We start from the raw sequence: 23,504 nt of genomic DNA, 5'->3' as shown, positions 1-23,504 counted from the left end.
CTGTGTCTCCCTCTCTCTCTGACCCTCCCCCATCCATGCTCTGTCTCTCTCTGTCTCAAAAATAAATAAACATTAAAAAAAATTTTTTTTTAAAAAAAAAAAAGAACCCTCGGGGCGCCTGGGTGGCGCAGTCGGTTAAGCGTCCGACTTCAGCTCAGGTCATGATCTCACGGTCCGTGAGTTCGAGCCCCGCGTCAGGCTCTGGGCTGATGGCTCAGAGCCTGGAGCCTGTTTCCGATTCTGTGTCTCCCTCTCTCTCTGCCCCTCCCCCGTTCATGCTCTGTCTCTCTCTGTCCCAAAAATAAATAAACGTTGAAAAAAAAAATTTTATAAAAAAAAAAAAAAGAACCCTCAAGGACAGTAATATTAAGTGCCACCAAATCAAATGATTGCTTGTTAGTTTCCAACTTATTTGACCATGCTTCAGCATTTGGTAACGCCAAACTTCCCTCAGTTTAGATAACTCATTCCAACAGTTTTGTTACGCCCTCTTTGAGACTTTCCATCCACTATCAACATTTTCAATATGAAGAAACTTTTGGCATCCACAGACCACTGAATCCATAGGTGGAGCACAAATTTTAGGTATTTTTTTAATATGTCATTATAAAATAATAAAAATATACTGAAAAACAAATACTTATGTTTCTCAAGACTATTTGATGGTATTATTTGTAATCTTTCTCAATTTATCTATATAGCCCATTTGATAATGGCCAGTCTTAAGGAGAATCGGGGTTTGTATCTGTGGTAGATATGGTGGATCAGTGGTCATCACCCATTTCAACATCCTTTGGTATAGGACTTCCTGTACTGCAGATACTAGAAAGCTAGAAAGTACATTCCCCAACCTTTCTTACAGTTAGGGTTGTGGATATGATTTAAATTCCACCTATCAGTTGCACTCGCTAGAAATCTGGAGAGCAGAAGAGAAGGTAGGTTATATTTAGGCTGCTACTATGAAGTACGGTCACGGACATGTCCAAGTTTTGTGCAGCAGCGTTTCCTGAAGTCCTTGTATCCAGTCACAGGTTTCATAGGTATCAAGAAGGGCACAAGGCATCCATTCCGTCATACAGGTTGTGGCCGGTGTGGCTTGGCTCTGGAGCCAGCTGCAGTGACAACAGCTTACTAATGAAGATGGCTGCTTGGTGAAGGCTCTTTCCTAATAGTGGCAGGTTCCTAATCACAGCAGAAGTGGTAAGGTTCTCAGACAAGCAGCTAAAAGTTACAGCTTCCTAATTCTGTAGGTACCTTTCTGACCCTACAAGAGGTAGTAACTCCCTTGGTAGCCTAGCTGCAATGTGACTTTAGAATTTCATTCGTGAAAGTTCAACGTAGAGTCTGTTTCTTCAGTCAGAACTTCCAACAATTCCGTAAACCACTTAAAATAAGGGTAGTTAAGTGCCCAACTTCAAACCAGGTTCTATCTCACAGCTTGTGAGTTCAAGTCCCTCGTTGGGCTCTGCACAGTGTGGAGCCTGCTTAGGATTCTTTCCCTCTCTCTCTGCCCCTCCCCGACTTGCACACTCTCTAAATAAATAAATAAATAAATAAATAATCTTCATTAAATCTCTTTCTGCTTAAACTAGCTAGAGTTGATTCTGTAACTTAATCCCGACTGGTTTGTTTTCTTGTAAATAAATAAATAAATAAATAAATAATCTTCATTAAATCTCTTTCTGCTTAAACTAGCTAGAGTTGATTCTGTAACTTAATCCCGACTGGTTTGTTTTCTTGTAAATAAATAAATAAATAAATAAATAAATAAATAATCTTCATTAAATCTCTTTCTGCTTAAACTAGCTAGAGTTGATTCTGTAACTTAATCCCGACTGGTTTGTTTTCTTGCCCTATATTTCTAACAAATTAAAAAATCCCATCTCACATTACTGGTCATCAGAGTATGGTAAATCTTTCAGCTACATGTGGCTACCTGGATCACACATGGACTCGAAAATTATAAAGCAATACCTCACCAAAAACTACTTTCATTGTTCCATCAGATAGTGAATTGAGTACCACAGCACACTCAAAAAGTGAATGCTTCAACTTGGGAAAGGTAGACAAACGGATCTTTTTTTTTTTAATAAGTTAAATTTTGCTTTGTTTTGTATTAATTTAAATCCAAGTTGGTTAACATATAGTGTAATAATGACTTCAGGAGTAGAATTCAGTGATTCATCACTTACATACAATACCCAATGCTCATGACAAGTGCCCTCCCTAATGCCCATCACCCCTTTAGCGTATCCCCCCACCCAACACCCCTCCGGCAACCCTCAGTTTGTTCTCTATATTTAAGAGTCTCTTATGGTTTGCCTCCCTCACTGTTTTTATCTTATTTTTCCTTCCGTTCCCCTATATTCATCTGTTTTCTTTCTTAAATACTACATATGACTGAAATCATGTTTTTTGTCTTTCTCTGACTGACCCATTTCCCTTAGCATAATATACTCTAGTTCCATCTACACTGTTGCAAATGGCAAGATTTCATTCTTTCTGATTACTATGTAATATTCCATTGTATATTACACACACACACACACACACACACACACACACACACCTTCTTTACCCATATGTCTTTGCCCAATGGACATTTGGGCTCTTTCCAAATTTGGCTATTGTGGAGGCAAATGGATCTTAATTCTCTTATTTCTGTAACTGCCTTTCAAAAATTTCTTCATTTCCTACTGCAGTATTTGGATGTCATTTTTTAAATATGCTCAATAATACAGTACCATGTTCATGAATTTGGGAGTGCCAAATTCTCAATACTGAAACCATGTAGACCATTTTGGGTATCTCCAGCTCATCCTTAAATTTACACATCGGATCTTGACCCTAAAGAAATAAGATTAAAGTATTCAAGACATTCACTATATTGCTAAGATATGACACTTGAGCAAGACAACTGAAAAAATGGAGATGTGTTTTACTTGCATCTGAATGAAAAAAGAAATGTTTTTAGGTTATCCCTCATTTTAAAAGTGCTATGCATGCCAGGATGCAGGATGCTGCAATATGCAAAGGCACATATTTGTCATACAAAGATGGCTGTATTGGCCCTACAGCAAACAGTACAGATCTGGTTATATGTACAATGATCACCATTTCCTTCAACAATGAATCAAGATCAGGAAGTGTATTTTTTTTTAATGTTTATTTTGAGAGAGAGAGAGAGAGAGAGAGCACACAAGAGTGGGGAAGGGGCAGAGAGAGAAAGAGAGAGAGAATCTCAAGTAGGCTCTGAACTGTTAGCGCACAGCCCAACACAGGGCTCCATCCCACAACCGTGAGATCATGACCCAAGCTGAAATCAAGAGTCCGACGCTTAACTGACAGCCATCCTGGCACCCCAAGAAGTATATTATTGACAAAACAACTGTTCCTCTATTAAGAAAGAAAGCTGGCCTTCAAGCACAACATCTTTTCTTCTGTAACATCATTTCTTGTTGAATTCATAACTGATAATCTAATCTTCCACTGGGCATTTCTTCTCCCTCATAGATGTACTGCAAGTATGCCAAGAAATGAACCTTCACAATACACATCAGTGGTTTTGTCCAACTATAAAATGAAATAGCCTGTTGCCCATTCATGTGATAGTCATGGTCTCTCTGCATCACACATATCTTGCAACATCATATACATGTTAAATAAAATGCTGAGTTTAGCTTAGATCTCCATCCTTCACACAGTTGCTTTTTTAATATACAAAGTATTCCCCTTTCTCAAAAGTCTTCAATGATTCCACACTACCTGCCACTGCCCTTCTTGCAGGATAAAAATCTAAAATTCCTTTGGCATAAAGACCCTTCATGATGTACCACTGTCTACTACATGTTTGGCCTCATCTACTTACTGTTATGCTCCAACAGTACTCTACTTTCGGTTCCTTGAACACACAGTGTTCTCTCATGCCTTTATCTGCAATGCTATTTTCATTATATGGAATGCTCATACCTGTTTTTTTTTCCCTCCAAAAAGCTCTGCTTAAAGGTACCTCTGTTTGTAAATTCTTCCCTCAATTTCTACCTAGTCATGTCATTCTTTCCTCTATTTCCTATTGCATCTTATATGTATTTCAACTACAATGATCATATTGTATTGCACTTGTTGCACTTCATTCAACAAATAAAATTTACCTACAACATGCCAGGCACTTTTTTAAATGCAGGAAATAGAACAAAGAATAAAAGTAGGTCTCTGCCCACACGGAACTATTGTACAATCTAAACAGGGGAGACAAACATCATAAACTCTTAAGTAAGTATATAATGTTTATTGCCATAGAAGAAAACAAAGTAGGGTAAGAGACTTAGGGAATGCCAGGCCCAAAAGATAAAGAGAGAGAGAGCAATGTTACTTTACATAGGGATCAAGGAAGGCCTTTCTATTAGGACATTGGTTTTTTTAATGTTTATTTATTTTTGAGAAAGACAGCAAGCACAAGTGGGAGGGGGCAAAGAGAGAGGGACACAGAGAGAGGGAGACAGAGGATCTGAAGCAGGCTTTGCACTCTCAGTACACAGCCTGATACAGGGCCCAAACTCACCAACCATGAAATCATGACCTGAGCCAAAGTTGGACGCTAAACCAACTGAGCCACCCAGGTGCCCCTCTATTAAGATATCTGAACGGATACCTGCATGACGTCAATGAGGGAATGAGTCATGCAGATAGATATCTGGGGAAAGAGATGGATAGGCAGAAAGAATAAAATATGCCAAGGCCCTAGAAAGGACAGTTTGCACACTGAAGAAATAGCAAGGATGCAAGTATGGCTCTAAAACAATAAGCAAAGTGGGAAGAGGGAGGAAATGGTAAGAGATGAGGTAGAGGTGAGGAAGCATATTAAATAGGGTCTTGTAGGCCATGGAAAGTCTGGAGTTTTTCCTGAGTGACATGGGAAGCTACTGAAAGATCTAAGCAGAAGAATGGCATGATTTAACTTTTGTTTTAGAAGAATCACTGCAGAGGGAAAAGGGTGGAAGCAAGAAAGTAGAGAGAAGGCTACTGTAGTGATCTTGATTAGAGATAATCTAGACCAGGGGAGCAAACCTGGCATGCAGAGAAGTGGTCAACTGGGCATGTATTTTGAAGATTAAGCCAACAGGATTTTTTATATTTTGGATGTGGGTATAAGAGAGGAAAAGGGGTTAAGGAAGACCTCTTAGAGTTTCAGCCTGAACAGCTGGTGAACAGAGATGCCACTTCCAGAAAGAGGAGCCTCTTATTAGAAGAGGGATATCAAGAGTTTTTCCTGGGCATATTAAATCTGAGATGCCTATTACACATCAAAGTGCAAATGTCAAGAGGACAGAAAAGTCCTGGCTGGAGTAAAACTTGAGAATTATCAGCAAGTACATAATAATTATAAAACCACAAGACTATACAAGATCACAAGGAGATTAAATATGGATAGGAAAGAAAGGAGATTTGAAGACTGAGCCTTAAAGCCTTCCAACCATTTTTAGTAGAGATGAGAAGGAACCAGCAAAGGAGACTACTATGTATCTTTCCACCAAACTACAAACTTAAGGGAAGACACCAATTCTTAGTACGATGCTTAGCTTATAATAGATAATCAAATATCTACTGAATAAGTATGAGTGTGTGTGTGTGTGTGTGTGTGTGTGTATGTGTGTGTTTACAATTTACCATGGGCAAAAAGGAGGTTCTACTATCACATCACAAATTATAAAATTGCATTTATCTTTTTTCCAGTTGATACAAGTTGATCTATGTCAATTGCTCTAAAAGTTAAAAAAAAAAAAGTTTCCTGTATACAGTTATCAAAAGCACTAAATACAAGAATCTTTACAGTGTTAACACAGAGATATCACATTGAAAACAAACCAATCCTGAAATTCACACACTCAAATATTTACTGAGTATGTGTAACTAAGATGCTAGAGATACAACAGTGAGAAAAATAGATAAAACTGTCATTGAGCTAACACAAATGGACAAACAATAAATAAGTAAGTAAAGAGGATGTGTTATGTAATAACTGTTAAGGAGGAATGAGCACCACACAAATGGTGGCGGTGGGGGGGGTGGGCAGGGTGGAAGGTTCCACTGAGAAGGTAACTTCTGCATAAATACCTGAAGGAAGCGGGAGACAAGTAAATATTTTGTAGGAAAAAAAAAAAAAAAGGAACGGTGCTTTTACTCAATGGAAAAAAGTAAACAGTTTAAACCAAGAAGATAAATACCACTGGGAATCAAAACTGATAACTTAGATTAACAAAAATAAAAAGATGGCCAACTCTCTGTGTACAAATTCATTGGTTCTACACAAAGGTCACCAGATAGTAATCAGATCCTACCATACAAATTCTACTTAGGACCAGAATTCCAAATACCAAGCTGGCAGGTAGAGATTCTGCCGTATATGCTTCTAGACACGTACTGAGTTTGCACATATGTGCTTATGCGTATGTTGGAGGGGGCTGTGTGCATGCATTTATACCTGTAGGTCTGTATGTATTTGTGTGTCCTAGAGGAGGACACTACTGGGATAAGTAAGAAAAAAAGCCAAATATTTATCTAATTGGATGCTCCAAGACAGTGCTAAATATTTTCTCAAATATCTCATTTAATGTTTACAACAACCTTCAGAGGTAAGCATTACTGTTCCCTTTTATAAATTAAAAAACAAAAACAAAAACCATTCAGCTACATGGCTGGAAAGGTGATTTGACAAATCAAATTCCAAAGCCTAGTCTTTCCTTTTCACTCTTAATATCTTCCTGAACACAGCAGTGCTGAGAGGAATAGAGAAAGCTGTTCCTTTCTGAAATTACCCTCAGGTACCAACAGATCCAAGTCTAGTTCAAGGGATTACAAAGAACAAACACAGATCCCAGTGGGATTAATCCCTAAGACAAACTACAAAGGGCCAGGGTCCTAAACCAGATGATCCTAAAATAAAGATTATTTAGGGTGGAAGGAAAACTAAATCATAATAGTAACTACCATTTACTGAATAAATTAATACATTACACATACACATTACACATAGCAGATGTTTTTTAAGGGCCTTCATATAAATTACCTCACAATCTTCACAGTAACTTCTTATGAGTGATTTTTTTTTTTTCAAAATACAGATATTGGGGGTGGAGGGAAAACATTCCAGGAGTAAGGCACAATGTAAACAAGTTCTGAAGGGGGGGAACAGGAGCAGCACCTTCAAGGAGGCAGTGAATAGCACAAACTTGCTAAAGCATAAAGGGAGATGAAAGTAGAATAAGCAGAGATAAGATTGTAAAGAAAAGGTCAAATCAACAGAATCTGAAATGCCAAGCTAAAAAGTTTTAACTTCTTCAGTAGACAACAAGGATCACTAAAGGTTTCTGTGTGGTCAGATTTTATACTTCAGGAAAGTTACTCTGACAGTTAGAGGGCCTAAACTAAGGTACTGAAAGAGCTAATGGGAGGAAAAGAAAACTGGAAGAAATACTACAGAGATATAATTCACAGAACTTGGCCTGAGTGACTCAGGATATGATGTTCTAATAAGAAGAGTAAGCTGAACAGAGCATTAGAACTTTAGATGGGGAAAAGAAAAAAATATGCAAACTTTATCATGTACATTCACAACAAAAAAAAAGTGAAGAATGGACATTTAAATATACAACCTCACTGTTGACAAGTTTAGTGTAAAATTAAAATGCGTTATGCCATTTAATTATATGCAATAAGATAATCCTACATGTTAACATATCATAAGGTCTTTCAAATTTTCTTATAAGGTCCAATTTTAGTTTCTGCAATAAAATAAAAGGTACACATAAACTGTTCATCAACAAAACCATGAAAATATACTTTACCAAATACCACTATTGTTTATGTTATAGCCCAGTTAACCGCACATTGTGCCAGGCAACACCCCAAGTCATCCAATCTTTTCACAACCTCTTTGCAAGCCTGGCAAAACTACAATTTCCAATTTATATTAGAGGAAACTGAGGCTAGGAGAGATTAGGTGATTACAAGAAAAGCAGCAGAAAACAACGCTTTCAACATGCTACTTTACCATTTATTATTCATCCGGTTTCTGCACATCTAATAAATACTTCATATACAACAAAGAAGTCTTACATGAGAAGAACTGCCATAATCACACATGACCTTTCAAAGAGTCTCTTATTCATCCTCTACAAAGTATGTCAGATTGCCCTAGGTGTATGATAACAAAAAGTGGGGGAGGTGCCTAAAAACTGCCGAGAAAAGTTATGTAGCTGCAATTTCCCTCCTTACTTGTCACCTTGAAAGCACCGCTGGAAAGTTATACACTTGTGATATTATTCAAGCACAGGTTGAGAAATGATACCAACAGACAATGGTGACTGCTGGACTACTAAGTAGGGTCAGGTTTTTCAACGCATAAGTTAACATTATCAAAAAACTGGATTGTCAAGCAGTTTTTCTCACTCCCAGTAAATGATAAATTATCTTTATAATATAGAACCTTAGGGGCACCTAGGTGGCTCAGTGGGTTAAGCATCCGACTTCAGCTCAGGTCATGATTCCAGTTGGTTGAGTTTGAGCCCCGCGTCAGGCTCTATGCTGACAGCTCAGCCTGGAGCCTGCTTCAGATTCTGTGTCTCCCCTCTCTCTGACCCTCCCCCACTCACACTCTGTCTCTGTCTCTCTCAAGAATAAACATTAAAAAAATTTTTTTTAAATATAGACCCTTAGATTCTATAAACTCATTTAACTGATAATCCTAAAAAACCAACAGACTCCATAATTCCTAACAGGTATCTGTTCTGCTTAAGAATAGGCACTATAGGGGCGCCTGGGTGGCGCAGTCGGTTAAGCGTCCGACTTCAGCCAGGTCACGATCTCGCGGTCCGTGAGTTTGAGCCCCGCGTCGGGCTCTGGGCTGATGGCTTGGAGCCTGGAGCCTGTTTCCGATTCTGTGTCTCCCTCTCTCTCTGGCCCTCCCCCGTTCATGCTCTGTCTCTCTCTGTCCCAAAAATAAATAAACGTTGAAAAAAAAAATTAAAAAAAAAAAAAAAAAAGAATAGGCACTATAATATTAACATGGAACCTGGAAGGTTAAAGAAATCAGGAATAATAGTTTCACTAACACTGCACTCCTTTTCCATTATGAAAATAAGGTACTGTGTAATCATCAATGTGCCTCTGAGCAAGCCCTTGAGTGAGCAAAGGACTCCAGGAATCCAGCATAGTTTATAGAGGGTTAGCCTAGACTCTGTGAGCAAAGAACTGTTTTGTGGCTATAAAACACCAACAATATGTAAGTAAAATCTTGAGAAGGCGTAAAGTCAAAGTTAAAGCATAAACTCCAGGGCAGCTCCTCAAAAATGTTCTAGTAGGTAAGATGTAACTCCTCAGTGGGAAAGTCTAAAGAATATAATTAGGGGCCTCTTGTTTTACACAAGTCATATGCATGATAATTATCATACAGTTATCTATATTACTATCATATTAATCACCTCTCACTGAAGCTTAGTCCAGAACAAGAAGTTAGGAAACTACTGTACATAAAAAGGCAAGTTTCGCAAGGTACTGCCAGGAAGCGTCCACGGGTTCTACAGATACGTCACCAAGCTGCGGGCAGGATCTTCCTGTGGTTTGTCTTGCCCACTTCAGGTTTCACTTTTGAACGTGTGCTGATCCCTAAGCTCCCTGTAGCCCCTTTCTCAAGCAAACCAAACCATGAAGCACATATGGTAGGAATCTCTCCTAGGATAGGCCAATCGGCATGAAGTTGAGCAAGTCTCCTAATGGTAGCTATTACTGGTAACGGCATCCTGGGGACCAAAATGGGACTCATTGTGATCTAGTACTTTTCAAAAAAAAAAAAGATATAAATAAGCTGCACCTACAAATGTATACGTACAAGTGTGTGCATGTGTGTGCGTGTGTGTTTGGTCTAGGAGAACCATTTACAAGCAGAGACAAAAGCACAACATAAGCATTGTCAGGCAGACAGAAGAGTAACATTTTTTTTTTTTTTTTTGGTAAATCCCCTAAACAGTATTAAAGATACATTTTTATAGCATTCCAACATTCTAATTTTATTGAATATCCATCACATTAGACCATAACCAATTTAGGGATAATTATCAACTTCTTGACAACAGAAATATACTCATCAGTTCTTTCCAATATACCATCTGACAGGCAAACTGGTAGACATAAATGGACAGCAACTTTGGTAACTTACAGACTTGAAAACCTGGCTCTGCCTCTTTAAACTCTAAGCATATATAACCATTTTGTCAGCATGCAATCTTTTTCATGAATTTGGATTAAATGAAATAATTTGCAAGTATACTTACATAGTACCTGGAAAAGAGTAAATATATTAAAAAAACATTAGTTCACTTTCCCCTACCCACTAAGAAAATTGTATACAAAATTGTTCAAATTCAAAACTAAGAGGTTCTACACCACTCACACAAATGCTGTAATATTTTAAATGATGAAAATTATTCTTTTTATCTCACTCCTCTAAAACAAAACAGAATTTTTTTAAAAGTCAACTTTTTTAACACAGTTGGAGAAAACAAGCAAAGTATATGGTAATTCACTATATTGCTCCTGCAAATTTTTGTTTGAAATTATATAAAAATTAAAAGTTATCAAAAAACTTGACAGAAAAGTAGACTTTACTTGTAAGTGCACTCAAAATGTTACCAAGCTTAACATTTGGCTACCCTTAATTTTGTAGATAGGATAGTCTTCAAATTTTTTTTTCAACGTTTTTTATTTATTTTTGGGACAGAGAGAGACAGAGCATGAACGGGGGAGGGGCAGAGAGAGAGGGAGACACAGAATCGGAAACAGGCTCCAGGCTCTGAGCCATCAGCCCAGAGCCCGACGCGGGGCTCGAACTCACGGACCGCGAGATCGTGACCTGGCTGAAGTCGGACGCGTAACCGACTGCGCCACCCAGGCGCCCCGATAGGATAGTCTTCAACAGTAGAGCAAGAAAGGCTCTAGCAGCTGAGGACTAATATTGTATCAAATTTTTATACAAAGTCATTTTTCATAACACAGATAATGCATAATACATAAAATTTTATGTAGAAAATTAAACCACTGTAAGTAAAGCTAATCCCCTTTGGCCACCACTGATACAACCAATGTTGTACATCCTTGCAAACCTCTTTCTGCACATTTTCCCAGGTACACTAGAAAAAACATATCACTCTAACAACTTGCTTTTTTCACTCAACAATACATCTTGAAGTTTTTTCCTTTCATACTCTAGATACACCTCATTCTTTTTAGCTGCTATAGAATATATATATTAACATTTTATTTAGCCATTTTCCTACAATGGACACTTAAGTTGTCTCTAGTTGTTTTGTTTTACCAACACGGCAACATGAAACACCTTTGTATATGCCCCTTTTGCAAATGTCCAAGTGTTTCTGTAGGGTACATATGCAGTAGAAATACACAGGAAATATACATTTAGATTTTTAACAGATATTGCCAAAATGCTCTCCAACATTACTTCATCCATTTAAATTCACAGCAACAGTGAGGAAAGTTATCTATTTCCCTAAACCCCCACCAAATACTGAAATTAACAAGCTTTTGTTTTCACAAACTGATAGCTTTTAAAAATTTGCATTCCCCTGATTAACTATTGTTAAATCTTACCAGTATTTTCTTATGTTTACTGGCCTTTTTTTAAATCTCTTTCTATAAAATGTCTATTCATATCTTTTATTTTTCTAATGCCCTTTTCCTGTTTAAAATCTGTATGAACTTTTTATATATTCTGGACACTAACAAATAGAGAGGCAGTAGAGCAGAGCAGGACAGGAGCAACAGGATGGACCCTAGAGCCAGCCTGCCCAGTTTGAATGACAGCTCCACCACTCACTGGTCTGATCTGGGTTAAGTTACTCAGTTTATTCTATGCCTCAGTTTCCTCATCTGTAAAATGTGGATAATGAATGTTACAGAGTTACCATATGGACTAATTATTTGATATGCTTAAAGGGCTTTAAAATAGTACCTGACACAAAGTAAGTCTTAGATAAGTATTTTCTTTTTGTCTGTAGGATTTCCTGCAAATATTTTCTCCCAAACTATTCTTTGTCTCTTAATTCTTGTTTATAAATCTTTACTTTTTCCCAAAAAATTATTTTTCCATCTCTCTTCTTGTATCAGAAATTATATAAGTACATGAAACCAACAACTGACTGCCCTCACTGGATCTCACAATCAACTTCTCAAGAATAAATGCAGGCATCGGCCAAAACATCTAAATTTTTAAACATCTTTCCCTTACTGCACAAAGCATTTCCACAAATCAGTAAGAAGACTGATAATCCAGTAGAAAAAAAGGACAAGCAAAATAAACAAGTTCACCAAAAAAGGGAAATAAAAATGGCTCTCAATGGGGCACCTGGGTGGCTCAGTTGGTTAAGTGTCCAACTCCTGATTTCGGCTCAGGTCATAATCTCTGCGTCGTGAGACTGAGCCCTGCATCACTGGGTTCTGCGCTGGGCATGGAGCCTGCTTAACATTCTCTCTCTCAGGGTGCCTGGGTGGCTCAGTCGGTTAAGCTTCGGACTTAGTTCAGGTCACGATCTCATGGTTCGTGAGTTCAAGCCCTGCGTGAGGCTCTGTGCTGACAGCTCAGAGCTTGGAGCCTGCTTCAGATTCTGTGTCTCCCTCTCTCTGCCCCTCCCCTGATCATGCTCTCTCTCTCTCTCTCTCTAAGAATAAACATTTAAAAACATTTTTAAAAAATTCTCTCTCTCCTGTTTGCACGCTCTCTCTTAAAAAAGGGGTGCACCTGGGTGGCTCAGTCAGCTCAGCGTCTATCTCTTGGTTTCAACTCAGGTCATGATCCCAGGGTTGTGGGATCAAGCCCCACATCCGTACTGGGCATGGAGCCTGCTTAAGATTCTCTCTCTCACCCTCTCTCTCTCCTTCTGCCCCTCTCCCCCTGCTCGTACATGCTTGCTCTTTCTCTAAAAAAAATTTTTTAAGACTCTTAAAAATATGAAGAGATCCTCAACCTCATTTAGAAGTGCAAATTAAAACTACAAATCAGATGTTCCTTTCCATCTTAAGAGACCAGTAAAGATCAAGAAGTTTTAAAATATACTCTATGTGACTAAAGAAATAGGCATTCATTCATTGCTAGTGGGAGCATAAATTGCTGTAGTTACTATGGAAAGCAATATGGCATTGTCTTTCCAAATAAAAATGCATATACCAATTCATTCATTCATTTTTTTTTATATTTTTGAGTGGGAGCGGCAGAGAGAGAGAGGGAGACGAAGGATCTAAAGCAGGCTCTGTGCTGACAGCAGAAAGTTTGATGCAGGGCTTGAACTCATAACCCATAACATCATGACCTGAGCTGAAGCCAGAGGTTTAACCGACTTAGTCAGGTGTCCCCCAGTTCATCAATGTAACATCTAGGAATTTATCCCACAGACACAAGTACTCATATTTAACATGACATAACTACAGGGGCACCTGGGTGGCTCAGTTAGTTAAGCATCTGACTGCGGCTCAGGTGGTGATCTCACAGTCCATGGGTTCGAGCCCCACATAGGGCTCTGTGCTGAAAGCTCGGAGCCTGGCCCCTGCTTTGGATTCTGTGTCTCCCTCTCTCTCTGCCCCTACCCCGCTCACACCTCTGTCTCTCTCTCTCTCATAAAGTATATAAACATTACAAATTAAAAACACACACACACAAATAAAATTACATAACTAAGTGATTTACTGCAGTACTCTTTGTAATAGCAAAGATTGGAAACAAACTACACGTCCATCAATAGGGGACTGGTATACCCAGATGATGCCATATCATGCAGCTGTTAAATAAAAGAGGCAGCTCCCCATTCTTATGGATATGACAGATCTCCAAGCTACTACTGGCAAGTGTAAGAAATAAAAAAGCAAGATGCAGACAATGTATATATTTTGCTACAATTTGTATGTTAGTGAGGTTAATATTCATATATTTATGTTTGTAAATACTTAATCTCTGTAAGCTGCACAAGAAACTGGTAATGCTTGCTTCTGAAGAGGGAATGGCTAGGGGCAACAGAAGTAAGGAAACTTCCTTTTCACTGGATACTCCTTTGTACCTTTTCAGTTTTGTACCAGGTATGTGTATTATCTAATCAAGCAAATAAATGCATCTTTTTAAAGAAATAATCAAACAAATTAAAACCTCCCCGTTATCACACCAAACTTTCTATTGGTACCCTTTAAACAGTCACGCACAGCAGGTTGCTAACATTCAGGTAGTTTGTGGCTAGTCTGTTCAACTGGCAGAAGGAGAGGTTCACCGTCCCAGCGATCCATTATCACTCCCTAGGGAACATTTCAAACTCAGAAATGTCCCAGTACCACCCCAGAAATTCTGATTCAGTAGGTATGGAGTAGAGCCTGAGCATCAGAATTTAAGTTCACAGGTGACACTGATGGGCAGTCAGGACTGAAACCAGTTGAGTTACAACATGACACAAATAGGTAAACATCCAGGCTCAATCTCCATCTAGGTCACAAGCATAGTTTCACCACTAATCCTAATCACTTCACAAAGTTCTCAGGAAGCAACAGATGAGAGTGTGTAGATGCCACAGTGAAAATGTATTACTACTTCTGGATATATTACTAGATACGCAGTGTAGTCCTCATCTATTAAATGGAGTACATTCACAACATTCATACTAATGATGAATTCATTCCACCTACCATTTCAGAAAGAACTTTGATAGTAATGGACTAGTGCCGAAAAGGCATAGGCATTAACTGTGTTAACACCTGGAGTATATGAGTGTCAAGTTCTTCGTTTGTAAAATGAGGGGACACAATATGTTCCCTACATTCCAGCTCTAAGCTTCTATAATTCTCTAAGAATACAGGCATCTAAAAACAACCATTGTTTAGTATAGACTGTAGGATAAACTAGTAAGGGCTTTTTCATCCCATTCACAGCCTAGGCTCAATCCACACACTAGGGGGCTAATGCCCTAATGGACATTCAGATATTACATACTGCTAAATAAATTAGTAGTCACAGAAAAACTTTTTATTTATTTATTTATGTATTATTATTATTATTTTAGAGAGAGAGAGCAAGTTTGCACGAGGTGGGGGGAGGGTGGAGAGGGAGAGAATCTTAAGCAGGCTCTGTGCTCAGCATGGATCCCATGACCCTGGGATCACAGCACCCCAAGATAGTTTGAACCTTTTTTTTTTAATTTTGTTTTAAATGTGTATTTATTTTTGAAAGAGAGCGTGAGCAGGGGAGGGGCAGAGAGAGAGGGGGACAGAGGATCCAAACCAGGCTCTGCAGAGGGCTAGAACTCACAAACCATGAAGGGGAGCCTAGATGGCTCAGTTGGCTAAGGGTCCCACCTCGGCCCAGGTCATGATCTCATGGTTTGTGAGTTCAAGCCCCACGTCGGGCTCAGTGCTGACAGCTCAAAGCCTGGAGCCTGCTTTGGATTCTGTGTCCCCCACTCTCTCTGTCCCTCGCCTACTCACGCTCTGTCTCTCTCTCAAAAAAAAAAAAAAAAAAAAAAACTCACAAACCGAGATCATGACCTAAGCCGAAGTCTGACGCTCAACCGACTGGGCCACCCAGGCACCCCAAGACTGTTTGAATCTTTAAAAACAAGTTTTTTCAGGGTGCCTGGGTGGCCCAGTCGGTTGAGTGTCCCACTCTTGATTTCGGCTCAGGTCATGATCCCAAGGTTATGGGATTGAGACCCACCAAAAATTGAATTTTTACTACCAAAATTTCAAACCTTCCATGGCTGATAAACAAATTTATTGTATAAAGTATGATTATGAGACTTTTCTTTTCCAGGCTCAGGACCAATTAGTAAAAATATTGTGCTGAACATGGAGCCTGCTTAAGTTTCTCTCTCTCCCTTCCTTCTGCCAATCTCTCTCCTCGATTTGCGCACTCTATCTCTCTAAAAAAAAATTTTTTTAAAGATTCAAATAATCGTATCCATTAAATCTTAGACAAATGTCTCAAACAGTGCATCTTATGCAAAATAGGTATATGAAAAACACTTAAATATTAAAATAAAAGTATCTGATGTAGTGTCTTAAAGCAAATGGTTCAATTTAAAAAGCAACAAAGATTAGTGCTAGAAGGGATTTTAAAGATCACATCCAAACCTCTCATTTTACAAGTGAAAAAATAAGGAGTTGGCAAAGTTAAAGAATTTGCCCAAAGTCATTGTGTCATTAGTGATATTCTTAGAGCCAAGCTCACAATAACAAATTTGTCAATTACTGTTCATTGATGTTTGCATGTATATTGGTATAATGTTATAAAGCATATTATTTTAGCTAGTGATTTTTGATGACTGAAATAACATACAAAACCAAAGACATATCATAAAAAATTCTTAATGTAAAGTGTCTTAGTTTACGTTAATTGATGACTACACAACAAAACTGTTAGCAGCTCTCAAAACAGCATATAGAACTTCATAAAACATGTAATTTGATATTATTGTCAAATAATTTCATAAAGCACATTAAAAAGGGAACAGGATTGGTATCTAAGATAAAAGGATAAAATGATACTTTTATTTCAGCTATATTAGTTCCAGTCTCTTAGAGGCTATTCAAAGAGTTCTAAGTTAAAAAAAAAACAAAAAAACACAACAACAAAAACTCTATGAACTCATTGAGGTTTACCTCCTGTCTTTCTCACAGCAAACGATTAGCACACTGCTCTGTGAACTTTTACAAAGAACCCTTTTCTCTCATTTCTATCCATCTGAAAGATGGATTCTTCCTCGATCCTAAATAACTCATCATCTCATTTCAAATTTTTGACAATGATGAATGCATAGTATGAACAAATCTTTTAGTAATCTTTCCCTCTATTAATTTACTAAATAACATCTTATTTGAAATATCTGATAATAATACATTCTTAGCATGAATAAACTCTTTTTAATCTCTCCCTCTTAATTCTATTGCATGATCAATAAAATACCTTACTACCAAAAAATTCAAACCTTCCACAACAAAAAAAAATATTTACTATATAAAATATGATTATGACATTTTTCTTTTCCAGGCTCGGGACCAATTAGTAACAATATTCATGGAGTACAGTCAAGTAACAATATTCAAATCTCCTAATAATCAGCACTCAGAGCATTTAGAAAAATTTAATCCTTTTCCTAATGAGGCAACTTTGGCATCAGTTCAAACATAAGCTCAGTTGGCACTGTGATTTTGAAAGGGATGAACTTCCTGTCACAGACCCATGTAGTTTTCATTTAACAATACTATCATCTCCTAGTTTATGTGTAAAATTTACAGAACAGTTTCACATCTAGTATCTCAAATCCTCCTCAGGACAGCGTGGTGAGAAGTAGGGCATTTTCTAAAGGCCTATTACGCTGACAGTGGGATAGTTTAAAAAAATAAAGAATGAATTCTACACTGGAAGAGCTCGCAGTCTGCTCGCAGTCTAATGGGGAAACAAACAATTTCTACAAAATGTGCTAGAATAAGAAAATGGACAAGGAATTACAATTCCCAACCAGTACAGAGGCCCAACACCTTGTCTCCAGGGATGGGGGTGGTGGTGCCCCAAACAAGGCTTTGGTCAGGAGATCACATGGACCAGGGTTTTGAAGGATGTGTAGAAGTTCCCTGACATAAATATGGGGTGGAGGAAAGGAGAAAAACACTTCTAGGCAGAACAACATGTATAAAATGGCTAGTGATGAAGCATCACTCCCATTTTAAAGATGAGGAAGATAAGCTCAAAGGTAAGTGAGCTGCCTAAAGTCACATTAGTAATAATCAATGTGTGAAACAGAATACAGTACATGCCCGCTGAGTTTAATCAGCTTTGTACAGAAAATGCTAAATGTCGACAAGAATATTAGATAAAGACTAATTTTTATCTATTTACTCCTTCCCAAAAGATGGCCCAGGGCTGACAGAGCTCCTGAGAGGAGAGAGGAAATGACTGGAGAAGATTTATTTAGCCCTCTAATCAATCTTGTGAGATAGGTGTTTTTATTATACCCATTATACACGCAAGAATATAAAGGCACAAAAAGGTTAACAAAAGTTAGAAATTAAGATTCAAATTAAAGCTAACCCGGACAAGCCTCTAAACTAAAGCACTTAACCAGATCCCACAGATCCTACTTTATCAAAGAGTCCTACATCATTCTTCATCTGGAGACACCAGGGAGACCAACTGAGTTCTGGGACTTGTCATGATTCCGCAGATCTGGCACTGTACTGCACATCTCAATATTCACACAAATCATCAGATTCGGTTCTCTTTTATCAATCTGGTATCCCTAGAACAGGTAAACCCACGATCGAGGTGGCATGGGCTCTTTCATCAACATTTTTACATTCTGATTTTATAACCTGATTTAATTGGATGAAACTTAACAAAAAGTATAGCCAAAAAGGAAGACATCATGAAATAATAGCAAGAAACCTGAAAGTATAAAGAAGAAAGCTCCTTGGGGTGCCTGGGTGGCTCAGTTGGTTGGGCATCTGACTTCGGCTCAGGTCATGATCTCGCTGTTTGTGGGTTTGAGCCCCGCATTGGGCTCCATGCTGACGGCTGGGAGCCTGGAGCCTGCTTTGGCTTGTCTGTCTGTCTGTCTGTCTGTCTGTCTCTCTCTCTCTCTCTCTCTCTCTCTGCCCCTCCCCTGCTCATGCTCTCTCTCTCTCTCAAAAATAAATAAACATTAAAAAAAATTAAAAAAAAAAAAAAAGAAGAAGAAGAAGAAAAAGAAGAAAGCTCCAGGGGCACCTGGGTGGCTCAGTTGGTTAAGCATTGGACTCTTGATTTTGGCTCAGATCAAGATCTCATGGTTTGTGGGACTGGGCCCTGAGGTGGGCTCCATGTTGACAACCCAGAGCTTTCTTGGGATTCTCTCTCTCCCTCAATCTCTGCCCCTCCCCCACTCACTCATTTTCTTTCTCTCAAAAAAATAAACTTTATAAAAAATAAACTTTAAAAAAAACCACAAAAGGTATAAAATAAATAAATTAAATATTAAGAAGAAAGATCCAATCCCCCTCTTTGGCTTGTGTGTAGGGTAGTTTGTTTTGTTTTGTTTTGTTTGGGGGGGGGGGATGCAATGCAAAAGTGCTTCAGATACTAAGCATACCTGCCACTCACTGCATGCCAGTTCATAGAAAGGACGGAGTCTGGACTACCTTAATTTCCTTTATCAAGGGTTCATATGACAGCTCCGGGACTTCCAACAATCATGCCTACCTGCTGAATATTAAAGAAGTTGACCATTTGGAACTGCTATGGCTTCCTAGAGCACTAAAATGACTTCAGGGTATTGGGGATCAGCACATAAAACAAAATTCAATTAGCAACACTGGATTTGCTAATGTCAGTTGATTGAAACGGACCACAAAATGGGTTTCCAATCCCTGGATCTGGTTATTTCACCTTGTGAAGGATATGGAAAAATTAACAAATATTAGAATAAAACCCTTAAATGAAACTGTAGACTATTACCTCCAGAACTTTAAAGATATAGAATTCAGGGTGCCTGGGTGGCATAGTTGGTTAAGCATGTGACTCCTGATTCCGGCTCAGGTCATGGTCTCACAATTCATGAGATTGAGCCCTGCGTCCACCTCTGCACTGACAGAGCAGTGCCTGCTTGGGATTCTCTCTCCCTCTCTCTCTGCCCCTCCCTCTCTGTCTCTCTCAAAATAAATAACAATAAACAAAAAAAAAGAAAAAGAAAGAAAAGAAAAGAAAAGAAAAGAGAAGAAAAGAAAATATAAACCATTTCATCCTCACTTTTTTGCTGGTAGGATTTGGGGTTGAAGAGTCCTACCTAGGTCTAGGAAAAAGGATGTTCCTTTGAGGCTCACTTTGAGCCCTATAGAGCTCTAACTCTCCAGATCTGAGGCTCTCGAACAGCAATCTAGAATCTGGCAGCAAATCTCCAGTCTACTGGGCACTATCAGGCTTTCCTCTGAGGTCTCGCAGGATGGTGAAAAGGAAAAGGTGACATGGTTACCTACACCCCCAAGCTTCATTGTCAGATGTACCACCATCCCATCCCTGTGACTTTAGCACCTGCTAATGATTCCTCTAGCCCCCCAGCCCCCACGCTGTAAAACCCACATGTCAGTTTCAGGAAAACAGAAAACAGCATCTCTTCATAAGGTTGTGAAGGTCAACCAACTCTGGACTATACTGGCCTTTAAAAGAACGGCAAAAAAAAATAAGAGAGGGAGGTGGGGAGAAGCTTTATGTATACTTTCCTAATACCTTTTTTCTAAAAAGCAGACACTCAGTGACCCGAGCTATACACCAAGCAATTCCAAAAGTCAGAAACTGACTGAGGTAACAGTTACAATATTTCCATTATGGTTAAAGTGGTAATGTCACTCCCAGCTGATCAATCTTCAAATCTGGGTAGTGGGGTTGCTCTAAGCCAGAGAAACAAAGTTGTAATTTTGTATTTGTAGGTCCAAGTTTCACTCACAATGATATCTCCTACTGTGATAGTTTTGCTATGGAGCAGGTGAAAGTGCAGAGCAGATAAGTCCTTCTGGAAACAGCCCAACCCTAACTCTCAATTCCAAGAAGTGTATATGTAGTTCCATGGCATAACCTGCAACTATGTAAATCAGTGAGGCTCCAATGGACAGTGCCTACCATCAAGTGACACTGAAATGTAAAACTGGTAAAGTTTGGAAAATTATATCAAGGGGGGAACTCTGGCCCGTTTACAGTTTTCCCAAATGTTAAATTAGATGTATGTGAATATTGAGTATAAGACTTAATCTGAATTTTGAACAGAATTTATACCCTAGAAAGTAATTTTAATATCGAGAACATAGATATAGACAAGATCTATTTCTCTGATGTCATTTTCTAGATTTTAAGAACTGTACTCAAGATCTCAAATTACCCATGACCACTTCTGGGAAAAGATGAGAAAAGTTAGTATGTCTGCCTCGGAGATTTAATAAAATACCAGTACTTGAAAAGAGGAGCAACTTGAAAAAAGGGGGAGAATCCAAGCTCAATTATTAATATCACTATCCAGGAAGAGGAAAATTTTACATCTCGTGCAACAAAGAGTATTGTTAGCCATTTTATTGCAATTCGATTTTCTTCTTACAAAGTAAAAAGTACTCCTCAGAACTAAGGGTTATTCACATGAAAGATGAAGCACGTTTCCAATCTGAGAATACTGAACAACGAAAATAAAGCTGATTTTTGACAAAAGCAAAAATAAGTTTTACTGATAGATCTCACAAATAGCAAAAAAAAAAAAAAAAAAAAGGGGGGGGGGACGTTTCCTCTGAATAAACTACTGTGAAAAAATTGGCAATCGACGCCAGAGTCACTTTTAAAAAATAAATGTCCAAATGGCTGAATTCAAATGGTCTACAGCAACGCTTAGAGCTTGTGAGCAAAAAATTTGTATTAAGCCAACCAGTGTGGCTCGCTCACAAAAGTAATTAAATGCATGAGAAGGAAAGGAATTAAGTGGGTTAAGTGCGGGCTGGATGACTGTTTTGAGACCTGCTCACAGGAAGCCACTACATCCTGTCTTAAGTCCCTGTCAGTCACGCTGTCTCTCGATCCAAGTCCCCGCCGCAGCGAGGTGGGGCCAGTACAGGTGTCCGGCCCGAGCCCCTCCCGGCGCGCTCATTCGCGAACACCCCGCGCGGCGGCCACCCGAGTCCCAGGGCGGCCTGTCTCCTCAGGCTCAGGGCGCCTTTTTCAACCTCGCAAAAGCTCCAGAGCCCAGGAAGCAGGCAGCCCCCTCCCCTCGGGCCAGCCCCACTTCCCCGCCCTCCTTCTCCTCCTCCTCGTCCTCCTCCTCCTCCTCCGGCCGCGCCTCCCGTAATTACCGCTGGGCTCCCACCTCGGGGCCGCTCCCCGGCGCCCGCACCGCCCGGAGGCCTGCGTCCCTGGGCGGCCGGAAACTCCTCACGCCCCCGGCCCACGCCCCCGGCTGGGGCGTCCCCGCGTCCAGGCCGCGCCCCAAAGCCGAGCCCCTCACGCCGGCGCCGCGCCGGGCGCCCCCCTCCTGGCAAATTCTCGGCTCTCCACTCCCTCCCGACCCGGGCAGCCCCAGCCCACGCCGCCCCGTCGAGGCTACGCCTCCCCCAACACACCCCCCTTCCAGCCTCACCCGTGCCGGCCCTCCCCACGCGCCTCGGCCGGCCCCGGCGCGGGCCCCGGCCCCCGCCCGCCCAGGTCCCCTCTCCGCCCCGCGATCCCAGCGCGGCTCGGCGCCGCCACCCCCCCAGCGCCCGCCGCCCCCTCAGCCCCACGGCGGCTCCCGCCGCCGGCGGGTGGGTCCCCTCAGCCCTGCCCCCGCTTACAGATCTTGCCCCGCAGGCTCTGCAGCACTCGGACCTCGCGACTGTCCTCGTCCCCGGCCTCGGGCTCAGCCGTCCCACTCGTCGCCGGCGCCTCGGGAGAAGCCGCCGCAGCAGCAGGCGCCGCCGCCGCCATGGTGCCGCCCGGCCCGTGCCGCAGCCCCACCGCCTGCGTAGCCCGCGAGGCGGAGCCCAACGGCGGCCTAGGCTAGGGCGAGCCGCGCGCCTGGCCCCGCCCCCGGGCCTCGGCCTGGCTCGCCCCGCCCCGCCCCGCCGCTGCCCCGCCCCCGCCCCACCCGGTTCCCGCGGTCGCTGTCGGCGCCCCCCCCACGGTTGCCCCGAGCCCGGGCCGCTCCGGCGCGGACCCAACTCCTGGCTTGGCTTGCCGGCTCTTTGCCCCATAAAAGCCCAGGCGCCGGACAAGTGTGGCTCCTAGCTGTGGCTCTGAGCAGCTTTGAAACCCCGCTGAGAGACGACCCCGGCCCTCTCGAGATCCCCAAATCCTCCTGGGAATTAGGCTCCCTACCACGAGCGGGCTTCCACCGCTGCTACAGCTCAGGGGAACTCCCCGTGGAAAGAGAACAGAAAGGAATTTGATGGTTGGGAGGACCTCAAAACTACCTTATTCAAGAAGAGCCAAGAGGTGTATTCCCCCAGTAACATCCACACGCCCCCTTACCCACAAGCCACGCCACCACACACATAAATCTTTGCTTTTAAGTAAAAACACTGCCCTGCAAAAGCTGATTTAAAAAAAAAAAAAAAAAAAAGACCAGAGCCCCCAATTGCAAAATGAGAGCGGCGCCTGAGATCCTCCCATAGAAAAATTCTGAAGCTTTTACCACCACTTTTTGTGTTTTGGAAACAGCCAAGTAGGGTCAGGTCCCATCCCTTCCCTCCACCCCCCCCCCCCCATGAATGGGCTGGCTAAAAAGTTGATTGACATAGGACATTAGTAAATCTTTGACTAGTTGTTAGCTTTATTTCAAGGGAACTCTTTACAGTGAGTAAACTGCATGAATAATACCCTGGTATGAGATCAGGAAGATGATTTCCTGGTCTTGAGGTTGTTAACTGCACTGCCCTAGGAAGAAAGAAACTGTGACTTAATAGGGCAGGTTCCTTAATAGTTCCTT

The 23,504-nt window shown here is 40.7% G+C and overlaps 1 protein-coding gene across 3 annotated transcripts in view; it reads right to left on the bottom strand.

The window, feature by feature from the left end:
* RASA2 (RAS p21 protein activator 2) overlaps nt 1-22,522 on the bottom strand; it is a 122,885-nt gene extending 100,363 nt beyond the window's left edge. For all 3 annotated transcript variants that reach the window (XM_030329831.1, XM_030329829.1, XM_030329830.1), the window contains exon 1: nt 22,372-22,522. In XM_030329831.1, the coding sequence (XP_030185691.1) occupies nt 22,372-22,504 (133 nt within the window). In that variant the 5' untranslated portion in view covers nt 22,505-22,522. The remainder of the gene's footprint in view (nt 1-22,371) is intronic.
* Nucleotides 22,523-23,504: the final 982 nt, after the last annotated feature.

The sequence above is a fragment of the Lynx canadensis genome, chromosome C2, assembly GCF_007474595.2.
Source record: "Lynx canadensis isolate LIC74 chromosome C2, mLynCan4.pri.v2, whole genome shotgun sequence".
Lineage (NCBI taxonomy): Eukaryota > Metazoa > Chordata > Mammalia > Carnivora > Felidae > Lynx > Lynx canadensis.
This window is presented reverse-complemented; position numbering and strand designations above follow the sequence as displayed.